The 14,102-nt window shown below is 39.6% G+C and overlaps 1 protein-coding gene across 2 annotated transcripts in view; it reads left to right on the top strand.

Moving 5' to 3' along the window:
• Window positions 1–14,102, top strand: part of sdk1a (sidekick cell adhesion molecule 1a) — a 744,722-nt gene that overhangs the window by 573,933 nt on the left and 156,687 nt on the right. For both annotated transcript variants that reach the window (XM_072268711.1, XM_072268712.1), the window contains 2 exons: window positions 4,325–4,423; window positions 13,655–13,846. In XM_072268711.1, coding sequence (XP_072124812.1) covers window positions 4,325–4,423; window positions 13,655–13,846 — 291 coding nt within the window. The remainder of the gene's footprint in view (window positions 1–4,324; window positions 4,424–13,654; window positions 13,847–14,102) is intronic.

Below are 14,102 nucleotides of genomic sequence, written 5' to 3'. Positions count from 1 at the left end.
AGGGCCAACTTCAGAGTGCACCCTCATGAAGTAGGGTAGTTATCTGAACTGGTTTGCCAGAAGGTAGAATGTCGCACGTGAAGTGGCACTTGTGGGTTCATGAATGCTTTCATCCTTGGAAAGAGTACGTTCCTGTTTCACAGAGCCACTGCCACCTCAATCACGGAGGCATTTCTACTATTGTAATAACCTGTGGAGAACAGATTGCTAGATTGCTGTAATACCCAGCAAGCTCCTTTGATCACTGGTATCCGCAGTCTTGATGGTAGTAAACTGAACTCACAAGGCAGTGGTTAATTTGCATAACAGGTATATATATTTTCACTGCATCATTGCTAACCCATCAGGTTGCCCCTTTATGTTCTACAAAAAAGCTGAGATTTGGGCTGATACATGGTACACTGAAGGACATTCAAGTCTAGTGACTCATCTCATGTAGTGCTCCTCCAGGCGACAGAATTCCTCAGTGTCAGAGTGTGAGTGACGGTTCAGAATAATAAGTGAAGCCGTACAGATAATTCTGCTGTAACGTGATTCCATTAAGCAAATTGGTTATAAAGTGATTGGTAGTTTAGGGAACACTGTCCGCATTACATGGACCGCATTGGTTATGGCATGATTGAGATCTTGAAAACCTGCTTAAATCTGGGCTTTGAAGACAACTACACATGTTCTAGTACAACATGACTTTCTATAAAAAGGTGAGGTTTCTTTAAAATGTACAGTAACTATCAGCTTCTAGCAGAACTATTGTAATGCGCACAAAATGCTGGAAGAACCCAACAGGTCAGGCAGCTTCTACGGAGATGGATAGGCAGTTGCTATTTCAGGCCAAGAATCTTCCTCAGTCGGAGTCTTGGACCGAAACGTCAACTGTTTAATTTCTCTCCATTGGTGCAGCCAGACCTTTTGAGTTCCTCTGTATGTGTTGCTCTGGGTTTCCAGATTCTCTTGTGTTAGCAGAGCTATTGTTTTATTTTCAAATTCTGCTCCCACTTCTACAGCTTCCACTGTTGTGGTACAAATGTTGGGAGATCTGAAAGAAAACCAGCCATGGATATGTGGGAAGGTTGTATAAGATGATGAGAGAGGCATTGATCATGTGGACAGTCTTTTTCCCAGGGCTGAAATGGCTAGCACAAGAGAGCACAGTTTTAATGTGCTTGGAAGTAGGTACAGAAGAGATGTCAGGAGTAAATTTTTTACGCAGAGTGATAAGTGTGTGGAATAGGCTGCCGGTGACGGTGGTGGAGACTGATACAATAGGGTCTTTTAAGAGACTCCTGAACAGGTACATGGAGCTCAGAAAAATAGAGAGCTATGGATAACCCTAGGTAATTTCTAAGGTAAGGATATGTTTGGCACAGTTTTGTGGGCCAAAGGGCCTGTATTGCGCTGTAGGTTCTTTATGTTTCTATGTTGGAAATGAAGGGATACACGTGTACACCATTGCACTTAGGGACTCACAGCTGATCATGGGATAGGGAAAAAGGTGTACTGTCACCTTCTCAAGGGTATAAATTGGCAGGCACAAGATGCTGGCATTATCAGCAACATGTTTTACAAGTATGGAAATATACAGAGCTATGGATTACAGGGACCCACCTAACGTTTGGATACTGTATGTGCCATTTTCTCCAGCAAGTTAATGGGGAGTAGAAGAGCAAGGTATATGTGAAGTGCATATGGTAAAGCAGAACATTTCAGTGTTCATTATAAGTACTTGGTGGAGAATTTTGGTAGTTCATTGATGGAAATTTGGGACACCAAGCTGAAGCCAGTGGTGCATTTGAAGACAGAGTTACTTACCTTGAGTGAGGCCAATGAACCTTTGTAGTGCCACAGCCAGTTGGCATACAGAAACTAGAGTATGTGACAGTACGATCTAGGAACAGGCCCTAAACCCGTGATGTTTCTGCCAACCTCGATGCCAAATCTGCCTGCATGTGATCTGTATCCCTCCATTCACTGCATGTGCATGGAGCTCTGAACATGCCCCTTAATGGATGACTTGTTTATTGAGAACCATACTTATCTGCTCCTTTTGTCTTCTGAATATGTGACTAAATGGCCACTCTACCCTGTCCGCCAAAACCTTTGGTGCTAGACTGTACAACCACTTCAATAGCCCTTCCTCTTGTTCCATAACTGAATGTCTCCCAGGTCGGACACGGTTTTATAAACTCCCGCCTGCACATGGTGCAGCAATAATGCATGCTGGCTTTCTGTTGTATTGGCCACTCATGAAATTTGCCACCGGCTAAGGTGATAAACCATTGAACAATAGTGCTAGCCACACTATGAACAGTATATTTCCCCTTTTTTTGCATCGATTATTTAACTAAATGTTCTTTTTTTAAATTTATATATACTTCTCAAAGGTTTCAAAGTACATTTAATGTCAGAGAAATGTATACAATATACATCCTGAAATGCTTTTTCTTCGCAATCTTCTACGAAAACAGAGGAATGCTCCAAAGATTGAATGACAGTTAAATGTTAGAATCCCAAAGGCCCCCCAGCTCCCCTCCCTCCTGCACGTAAGTGGCAATAAGCAACGTTCTTCCCTCCCTCCACTGTAAAAAAAAAGCATCAGCACTGCCACCAAGCTCTCAAGCATGAGCAAGGCAACAGCAAAGACACTGACTTGCAGTTACCACAAGGACTACTTTTTCACCCAGTATTCAACATACCACAGGTTCTCTCTCTCTCCCTAATAAGAAAGAAAGAGTTGTCTCTGTTTCACAACGAGAGAGGAGACATAATAAACAACCTGCTGGTTTACAACATTAAAAGTCCCTTTCGTCGCTTTTTCCAAACTCTGTGCCCAAAGATCTTCCATCTCTCACGGCACACTGGTCCGGGACATCGACCTTTGATCTGCCTGTCTCCAGAGCCCCGAGATCCTAGGCCTCCAAAGGCGAGCCCTTGGCATGTCGGATAACGGCCAGGCGGGTCCCATTCCTGCAAAGAACCGAAGTCAGCGTGTAACTCCAGGTCAAGGTCTTCAAAAGAACCCTGAAAGGAAAAAATAGAGATATCAAAAATGGAAATAGAGCTGTTTCCAAAGATGCAAGCAAAGTCGCCATTTAGCGCCATATTGACTAAGCTCCGCCTTCATTGTGATTTATGGTTTTTATTACAGATACTCTGTATTGCATTGTACTGCTGCCGTAAAACCACAAATTTCACAACATATGTCAGTGATATTAAACCTCATTCTAATTCTCTTACAAATATGGTATGGTTGACTTGATCACTTCAAATAAAGGCAGGTTAATTGTGCATCTAATTAAAGCCTCTTTATGTATACAATAGAATTCTAAAAAGGAAATTCACACATACAGGAAATTTGTTTTCTTTAGCATCTTATAAATTTAAGTCGTGTGTTTTACATTTTTCCAGTACGTTACTTCAGGCATTTTTTTTTACCCCATTAGAGGACACAAAGTAGAGACTTTTGTAATTTGCACATGCACGCGCTGTCATTAATTGTCACTACCTCTGAAATTTTCAGCTGTATTTTTTTCCAAAAGGTGATTTATCTTTCTGGTTTTTGCTTAATAATGTGCTTTGTTTTCTTGCCTAGACGGTCGATTTCAGTCTGTTTGCCATAAGCTGTGCCTGCTGTTTCTGAAATATTATGTGCTTTAACTGACAGTCAAAGTAAAGGCGCTTAAAAAGATTTATCTTGCATGTGAGAAAAAGATCCTAGACAAATTACTTTTCCCAAGTGCCTATATTGAATAATTTGTCCTAACTTTAAATCAATCTGGCATTAAAGTTTAGAAGTTTAATATACAACAGAGATCGTGATGTGACTGGCACTCCTGGATCATGAGCATGTGCATTTTTTTTTGTTGACCGAGCTCCTGTCAACTTGCATTATCTGGTTTAGGTAACATAAACCTTTATTACATATTTAAATACAATAACTATTCTTGACAATGTTTTGTACTGTTGTACTGCAGTTTATCTCTGTGTGGTTACAATTTATAAATTTGACACTTGTCTGATGCAGTAACTAGGATGTTACTGTGCCACACATGCTGTGCTTTCAGCAGTAACTTGATGTCACCCCAGTGTCAGCCCTGAAGTGCTTACTGGTTGCATTAAATGTCCAAATAAGATAAGCAACGCAAAGGCAGTTTTTTTTTCTCCCCCATTTGAAATTGACTCATGATTTCAGAGTATACGTGTAACCCCTTGAATTTGTGGGTTATGTGATTTGATGTTCTTCAGTGTTTTTTTTTCTGTAATAACTGAGTGCTACATTGGATTTACCCATCACTGTCTTTAACTGTCTTCTTTTACATTTTCACAGGACCAGGACCCGTAGGGCACTTGATGTTTTCTGAAATCCTTGATACCTCTTTGAAAGTCAGCTGGCAAGAACCACAGGAGAAAAACGGAATCCTCACAGGTGGAAAAATGTTTCGATTCACCTTTTATTACAACTGTTTCACAGTCATAGAAGTATTCAGCACAGAAACACGCTCTTAAATCTCTTCATCCATACTGGTCAAGTTACCTAACTGAGCTAGTTCCATTTGCCTGCATTTGGCCCATATCCCCCTCATCCTTCACTATCCATGAACCAGTCCAAATGTATTTTAAGTATTGTAACTGGACGCACTGCTGCCTGTTCCTTAGCACTGCTGCCTGTTCCTTTAGCAGCTCCTTCCACAAACCCACCACCCTCAGTGTGGAAAACTTGCCCCTCAAGCCTTTATTAAATCTGTCCCCTTTCTTCTTAAAATAATGCCCTCCTCTACCCTCAGAAAAAAACCGTGGCAACCTCCCCTTACGTATGCCCCTCATGGTTTTATATGCCTCGGTAAGGTCACCTCCACCACCTCGACTTCAGGGAAAACAGCACTGCCTTTCCAGTCTCTACTCGTAACTTAAGTCCTTCGGTCCCAATATCATCCTTGTGAATTTATATGAATGTTGTGAAACCTTGCTGCACCTACTCCAGCTAAATAACATCCTTCTTATAGCTTGCTGGCCCAAACTGCAAACAATACTCTCGACAGCATCGTGTACAGCAGCATGTTTTTTAATTTTAAAGAACTGGCTACAGAACAGAAGTCAGGCTGCCAGCCCAGAAAATTGGGCATCAGATAAGAAGCTGTGGACTAAATCCAATTCTTCCTTGTAGTTTTCCTTCAACAGTAGAGCTCATGGCTCCTCCCATCAGACAGCAGCATACCAGTGGGATTCCTGCTGAAGATCCATATCCTCGCCTAACCCGCAGTGATAGTCTAGTTTCCCACAAACCCCATTTTCCTATCTTTCCAAGCTAGATCAAACCTCCTCCTTCCCACTGCCCCTGCCCCATAGACCACTCTTTACTACAGCTGGGAGATAAGTTAAGAAAATTAAATTGTCAAATTCAGTCTGTTATCATCTGTACAGAAGAGATCAGACATTGCAAATTTGCATGCAAAACTAGAAGGCATAACATCATTCCTGAATGAATTAAGAAATTAAAGCAACTACTAATTTAGATGAAACAGGATCTAACAACTCAGTAGGTTAGCAAATAATCATCCAGTTGCAAAGTTCTTTATAATTCAATAAAGTGTTAATACTGAAACTAGTTGAAATTGAAGTATTTAAATGAAAGTGAACATTAATAGCAAACTTAAAAAGTAAAATGTGAGAGCCAGATCAGGATTGTGAAATCAGGAAATGATTGTCCAGAGGATTCTTTATAAATAAGAGCAGGCAGGACATCCACTGTGGGAAGAAAAGAAAGCTCTGAATGTGTGAACAGCAGGAAGTCATGTACAAACAGCAGAGGTCAGCAGGTATAAGCACAGAAACTGGTTTCTGTTTAAAAACCTTTCAACATCTTCATATTACAAATAGCACAAGTATTTTTCAATTCTCCTTGCACATTCATCTTTGTTGGTACTGGCCTGAACTGTGCTTACCTTTGCCAGCAGTTTGAAAGAGAAGCAGCTGGATATTTTTCGAAACTCACTGGGTTCGTAATTTCCATATCTGTGTTTTCTATCTAATTAAGCTCCCTTCATTAGAATGGAGCTGCCGATCTTCACTGGATATGTAGGTTTACCTATGCTTCTTCTTTTGCTTTCTTTATTTCTGTCCTTTTTTAGATGGAATACTATTATTATTTCATATTTTTTTTACAAAGAATAATTTTTGAAGTTTTAATCATTGAAATTAATTACTGGAGATAGGTGGAAAGGTCTTCGACAGCCTGAGCTATAGTCTAAGAGTAGGGTCTCAGTTTCTACCGTCTGAGGACTGGTTGCTACCAGTGATGACACCATATCGTGTTCTTCAGATGTGAAGAGCTCCATAAGGCAATTCCAACAATGAAAGCAGAGCAGGAATGTACTTGAGAAACAGGCAGTGCTAAGTAGGATGTGGGCCATTAATTAGTTAGAGTTAAAAAGAAAATGGAAGGTTAATCTTAAACACAGAGATTCTATGGATGCTGGAAATTTTGAACAACACACACAAAGTGCTAGAGGAACTCAGCAAGTCAGGAGGCATCTATGTCCAGGAATAAACAGTTGATGTTTCAGACTGGGTTCCTCCAGCATTTTGTGTGTGCAGCGGGTTAATATTCTAGCTCACCTTATTCTGCAAGATTTTCCATCTCCTGTTTTCCTCCCTTTTCTTATTCTCCAGCAAAAGGAGAATATTACATACCCAGGCAATCCCACCCCTCACCCTTTGTTTCAAAGAGGTTTCCTTTGTCCGATCTATCCTTTCCATCACCTTTTCTGCAACTTTAGCTACCGTTGTAACCCTCTTACCGAGCTTTGATGAAAGGTCTTCAACCTGAATCATTAGCTCTACTGTCGTTTCCACAGATACTGCCTACCCTGCTAAGTGTTTCCAGCATCTTCTGTGTCTTTATTTTTGGTCATCATCTCCACCAACTCCCAGTCTGTTGAAAATGTTTGGGGAGGATACTCATTCAAATGCTAGTTATCAAAGTGCAATTTCTATAATCAATGCTTTCAGACATTTTAAGTGACATTCCAAGTACATGTTAACAAAGTGCATATGTGTCACCATATACAACTCTGAGATTTATTTTCTGTGGGCATACTCAACAAATCTATAGAATAATATCTGTAACGGAATCTATGAAAGACTGTCCAACTAGGGCGCTCAGTCAGAGTGCAGATGACCCCAAACTCGGCAAATGCAAAAAGAAGAAACAATAATATAAATAAATAAGCAATAAATATCAAGAACGTGAGATGAAGAGTCCTTGAAAGAGAATCCGTTGGTTGTGGGAACAACTCAATGATGGGACAAGTGAAGTTGAGTGAAGTTATCTCCTTTGGTTCAAGAGCCTGATGGTTAAGGGGTAATAACTGTTCCTGAACCTGGTGGTGCAAGTCCTAAGGCTCCTATACCTTCTTCCTGATAGCAGCAGTGAGAAGAGAGCATGTCCTGGATGCTGGGGGCCCGATGATGGATGCTGCTTTCCTGCGACAGTTTTTCATGTAGTTGTGCTCGGTGGTTGGGAAGGCTCAACCTGTGATGAACTGGGCTGTATCCACGATTTTTTGTAGGATTTTCCATTCAGCCCTTAAATGTCAGCGGATGCCTCCTCATATGCGAAGTATCAATTGCTGGACCAATGAGTATTTTAGCTCTGGATGAGCACCGAACGGATGTTGCAGTTGAAGATTACTTTGTGCCATCTTGTTTCAGTGACTGAAACTGTTCCCTGCTACTGTTTACAAATGAGAGAAGTACTGGTGGAAGATATTTGATTTTATCATAATCTCACAGATTGCAATCATTGTGGATTCAATTGTATGAAATAATAATTTCCTAGCAAAGATTATAAACACAGAAGATTCTTCAGATGCTAGAACTCCAGAGTAAGACATACAAAGTGCTGGGGGAGCTCAGTGGATCACGAAAGGAATGAACAGTTGAAATTTCAGTGATGGGTCTCAACCTGAAACTCCGACTGTTTATTCCTTATCATGGATGCTGTCTGATCTGCTGAGTTCCGCCTGCATTTTTTATGTGTTACTTCTGACAAAGGTTTTGATTAGCAGAAGAATGAAAGACTTTTTATCAGAAGGGATTAAGAGATGATTGCGTCGTGGTTTGTAAACCAATAAAAGGGTAGGAAACTGTAAGGTAGTGGACATGTTTCTAGCAGTTTGAGGGACTGAAACAAGGCAGAGATACACAAAAGATCAAATGTTATTTAAAACATAGAGCATTACAAGATTTTTTTTTACACAGGACATTGTGAAGGTGATCTATCTAATATTGGAGTTGGTAACTGAAATCATTAACTGTACCAGTGTTAAAAGAAGGTTGGATAATTTATGGACAGAAGGGAAAATGAAGTGATTTGGAACGTGAGCCAGCATTTGGGATTAGGAGTCTTGTTCAGAAGGTGATATGCACCGATGCACAAAATTTCATTGAATAGCTTGCTTCAATATTGTAATTGATCTGGGTCTATTAAGTGCACAATTCACTGTATTCAATATTCCATTAGATCTTGAGTGAATTATCACATTTTTTGGTAAACTGTAATGAATTGGTCACCTGTTCTATGCACTGCAATTTTTGTTAATGGAAATAGCTTTTCAGATAGCTGCTCAGTTCCCATGAATTTTTGAATTCCAATCATATTGCAACTAATCTCTTCAATGTACTCATCAAAATTGAAATACAGACAGTTTCTTTGAGCAGTGGGCTTACAATAAAACAGAAATATTAAGATATTGACTAATGTTTATATGTGATATCCAACTGTTTTGGTTATCAATAACCAAAATTGGGATTTATATTTATTTATCTATTGGGATTTAGTTTCCCCAGCATTTTGTGTGTGTTGAGTGGGATTTATGAGATGGATCATGAAATTTGTGATTTTCTTTTCTTCTAAGCCCTCCGTATTAATGATGAGTTCTCCCGAGCCCCATATCCAAAAACAGCTGGGTTTTGTTTTCATTGGCACATGTGTAGCCTGCATACAACATAGGTCACACAGCTCTTGATCCCTTTTTGCCTGAGACGTTCTGTCCTCCACACGCTCTATCACACCTCCTACAAACCACACAATCCTCTGTACATAAAGAAATCCTGAGACATTCAGCATTTTAGAAATGGAAGCTCATGGCCTGCTGTGATCACATAGTTACTGCACATTTTCAATCACTGAAGAATTTTTGGGCTATTGGCTGTTCAGATTTCTGAAATAGAGACATCATTTTCTGTTTTTTTAATTCAAGACCAATTCCTACTGCAACATATTAAAGAACAGGATTATAGTCTGTTTCAGATGAATATTGACAGTGAGAATTATGATACGACAAACATAATTGTGAACAGTACTTTAGAAAGCAAGTATTACTTTCAAGATAACAGAAGCCAATTGTTTCTATCTTCAATTTTTCAATTTCGTGCCTCAAAAATCTATTGGCTCTCTGTTTCACAAATCTTATCATATCACCAATCAACTTAACCATGCTGTCACATAAATTATGCCTGCTACATAAGCCTTTAAGTATCAGACAGTGAACAATTGGCAATAACCCCATTATGTTAAACAGAAACCAAATATCGTGTCGGGATTTGAGATTACGCAAAATCCTTTGCAGACCTATGGAACCTTAAAATCTGCTTCCACAGTGTTATGTGAAAATTCACCCAGCTGCTAATTTGTAGATCATGCTCAAAGACATTTATGGTAGTACCATCACCATATGGACTGTAGGGTTTCAATAACAAATACCTTCTTGAGAACAATCGGGTATGTAATATCAGTGCTGGCGTTGTAAGTGATACTTTCATCTCAAGAATGATTAGTTTTAAAAAAGTGCATTGTGTTGTACAACACAAGGATTATTATGATTGCTGACAAAGATGAATTTAATCTGAACCGAAATTCTGCTATCAAGCATTTTTGATTCAGATAATAAGAGTAACTTATTTACAGAGTACTTTTCACACAGACGATGTAGCTCAAAGTGCTTTACAATGAGATAAAGTGCAAACATGAAAATAAAAGACAAAATTAAAAAATGAAGATAAAAGACAAAAAGATGTTACATGAAAGCAAGGTTAAATAAATAGTTTGGAAAGTGTCAGCTCAGTCTGCATCCCTTATAGTTTTAGGAATTGAATTCTACAGTTTAGGGGTGTAGTTTAATAAAGCTGACCTGCCAATCAACTTTTGAGGGAGATTGTTTAAATTTAAGAGGCCAGCAGAAGAAGACCTGAGAGCTGAAACAGGTTTATAAAACGAAAGTGATCATGTGATATACTCTGGTCTCAAACCATTAAGAGCTTTAAAAATAAGTAAGAAGGCTTCAAAATCAATTCCAACAGATACAGGATGCCAATGCAGAGTAGCTAGTATGGGAATGATCTGCTCCCTCATCCTAGTTTTGGTTAAAAGATTAGCAGCGGCGTTCTGAATGAGTTGAAGTTTGTCAATAGATTGCTTTGGAAGGTCAGTAAAAAGTGCATTGCAGTAATCTAGTCTATTTGATGTAAAGGTATGAATTAGTTTTTCAGCATCATTGCATGACAGAAACAGGCATACTTTTGTAATATTTCTTCAGAGTAGAAATGCTGTTCGGGTCACCTTCTTTATGTGCAATTTAAAATTCAAATTTGAACACCAAGGCTTGTTACTTCTGATTTTACAACAGGAGCCAATTTTGTACTTTAGATAATTTTGTAGTAGTCAAGGTCTGTGTTCACAGACCTTGTTAAAGAAAAACCTTGTTTTTAAAATTCCAATTTCAAATCCACCCATGGCCTCACCACTCCCTGTTTCTGATATGTCCTCCAGTCTTGTAAAATTCAGCTATCTGCACTCTTCCAATTTGACCTCTTTTGTATCATTGCCAGGACTGAACTGGGGTTGCTGGAGATATGAAATAGCAGCTCTATTAACTGTATCGCTTACAGTTTTAGATTTTATTTCGAATGCTGACAAGGAAAATTCTTGTTTCTATTCAAAAGAATCAACTAAGAAGAACCAATTATTGTGCTCTATTTTATCTGCCATTAGAAAATAAGATGATTTTCTAAGTATATTCAATTGTTTCTGCTATAAAAGACAACTAACATACAATCTACACCAGTGATTTAAGGTTACTGGTATTTGTTGTACAGAATCTGAGTCATACAAAGATTGATTGCTTTTTAATGCTCCCTCTGTTTTCAGTTGAGTCACATACCTAAGCGTTCTGATATCACACTTCATAATCATTACCTCCACATGTTGTGTCTGCTTCTCCTGCCATTTCTGAACTGCTTAACACAGTGTTAAAAGATCAAAGCTTGCAGAAACAGCAGGCACTCTCAGACCTATTTCATTACAACATCCAAACTGCAATGTACTCTGCAGCAGTTAACAGAAACATGCCTCTATCTTATTCTCTCAGATGTTTATCAGTTGCCATAAACAGCAGATGTTTGGGCTAAGGGCCAGCGTGACATTTATGCTCTGGTTTGGTTACCAGACTCAACAATTTTGAGTTGAGATTTGTGCTCTTTGGGTGGTAAATTAGGAGAGAAATTATCTTTGTACCTAAACACTCCATCTCAAACTCTTAAAGAAATTACTTTTTTTTTTGCCTTATATTTGGCAGAATTTTCTATTCACATGCCTGAGTGTATTGGACATGCAGACACAGTACATAAAGAAATAATAGAAGTTACCAGAGCTTAGCAATAGAGGAGGCCACCCGACATTTCATCCATTTAAATTGACGCACAGAAACTGATGGGCTCCCTTAAAGGTATGGGATTTCTTCCCCACCCAGACCCACCCTACCATCTGCCTGGTTTTCCTCTATGCAAAGTACTCAAGCAGTTCAATATACCCAGGGCAATAAAAGATTGATATACTCATTATCTTTCAGTAATAGTCCTTTCAAAAATTACATGTAAAATTTTGACAAGTGTTCTGATTTGTGCTCATCTGTGCTTGCATGCCACTTTGCATAGCATCATTTAGTCTGCCACACTCTGAGCTGATAGGCTCATGTCTCTATGCCAAATTTTTGTTCTGCTTGCATGTATTTCTGACAAAATGTTTGATGAGAGAGTAAAATTTATCTGCATACAGAAACCTTGAGAGCATTCCTGAATATTCTTCATTTTAACTCATAACTGGAAGTATTTTATCAGAGTTACTACAGATGATGATGAAAGTGTATGTTAACCCTTTGATGGTGCAGATTGCTCAGTGATCTGAGAAACATCCAGTAAAGGATCACTGGCCTTGAATAGAGAAACCAACTGATGTCTTATTTATTATTGTCATGTGTGCCTGAGATTCTGTCACCCCTTGAGCAACACACACAAAATGCTGGGAGAACTCAGCAGATCTAGTAGCAACTGCAGAAGTAAGTAACCGGTCGATGTTTCGGGCCGAGACCCTTCATCAGGTTTGGAAAAGAAGGGGGAAGATGCCGGATAAGGTGGTGGGGGAAGGGGAAGGACAAACTAGAAGGTGGCAAGTGAAGATAGATGGGTAGGGGAGGGGAGATAAAGTAAGAAGCTGGGAGGTAATAAGTGAAAAAAACAAGGATCTGGTGAAGAAGGAATCTGATGGGAGAGGAGAGTGGATCATGGGACAAGGGGAAGGAGGAGGGTTCCAGAGGATGTGATAAGCCAGTGTGGAGAAGAGATAAGAGGCCAGAGTGGAGAAATAAAGAAGGAAGGGGGAGGGGAAAAATTATAGGAAGTTGCAGAAATTGATGTTCATGCCATCAGGTTGGAGGCTACCTCGATGGAATATGAGGTGTTGCTCCACCAACGTCGTGGCAGAGGAGGAAGCCCTGGACTGACATGTCAGAACCTGGTTGGGAATTGGAATTGAAATGGTTAGACATGGGGAAATTCTGCTTTTTGCTGATGGAGCTGAGGTTCTCGACAAAGCGGTTCCCCAATTTATGTCGGGTTTCTCCGATGTAGGCTGCATCAAGAGCACCAGATACAATAGATGTTCCCAACAATTTCGGAGGTGAAGTATTGCCTCAGCTGGAAGGACTGAAGATGAGGGAGGAGGTGAAGGGGCAGATGTGACACTTGCAGGGTTAAACACCCGAAAGGTGATTAGTGGGGAGGCACAAATGGATAAGGGAATCATGGAGGGAATGATCCCTGTGGAATGCAGAGAGTAGGGGAAGTAAAGATGTGTGTGGGTCCAGTTGAAGTTGGCAGAAATTGTGGAGAATGATATGTTGGATGTGGAGCCTCCATGGGGTGGTAGGTGAGGACAAGTGAAACTCTATCCATGTTAAGGTGAATCCATCCTTAAGGTTAACTCGGGTGCAAAGGGTTTGCTTTGTCTATAGGGTTAGCCAGGCAAGCAGATGATAAGTTTGGGCAGCAGATCAATAAGTTCTGCTCCAAAAGAACACTAGTGTTTCTGACTATTTTCAATATTTGAATTGCTTTCAACACTATGTCATGAGCTTGTATGTATCATTGCCATTCAATCAATTTTTCTGTATGAAGACTTTGATCTGTGTCACTTTAAATCATATCAGGCCACAAGCTGACAGAGTAGTTTCACTGATGAAGGATGCACCCTAAAAATAAGACAAATCTGCTTCGAAAAGAAAGACAAGGATTAATGCTTGTTGAAAATCCATCTTCTGTACAGGTTACCAGGTTTCGTGGGAGGTGTTTAATAGAAACGATAGTCGTGTGAGCCTCAAATTGTCAAACACAACACTAGATTACAAGATAACAGGACTGACTTCCCTTACTACATATACCATTGAGGTGGCAGCCATGACAGCAGCTGGAAGTGGAGCAGTAACATTATCTGCCATCTCATCTGGAGTGCCACCAGGTGAGATATTTCTTTGTTATTGGGATCCATTTAGTACTGTATCTTCACTCTTTCAGTAGGTTAGGATTTGTTAACAACTGAGAACATGTGCCCTGCTGTTAAATCTTTAAAATAGAGGATGGATTTACTGTGCAAAATATATAAATTTCTTACAGAACAGCCAAAAATATTGTATGTTTCTATAAATGTTAATATACATATATGAGGCACTGAAGGTTTTGTTTAAGACACTCCTGCTGGAGACCCAAGGTGATGT

This window comes from Mobula birostris, chromosome 9 (assembly GCF_030028105.1).
Source record: "Mobula birostris isolate sMobBir1 chromosome 9, sMobBir1.hap1, whole genome shotgun sequence".
NCBI classification, from domain to species: Eukaryota; Metazoa; Chordata; class Chondrichthyes; order Myliobatiformes; family Myliobatidae; genus Mobula; species Mobula birostris.
This window is presented reverse-complemented; position numbering and strand designations above follow the sequence as displayed.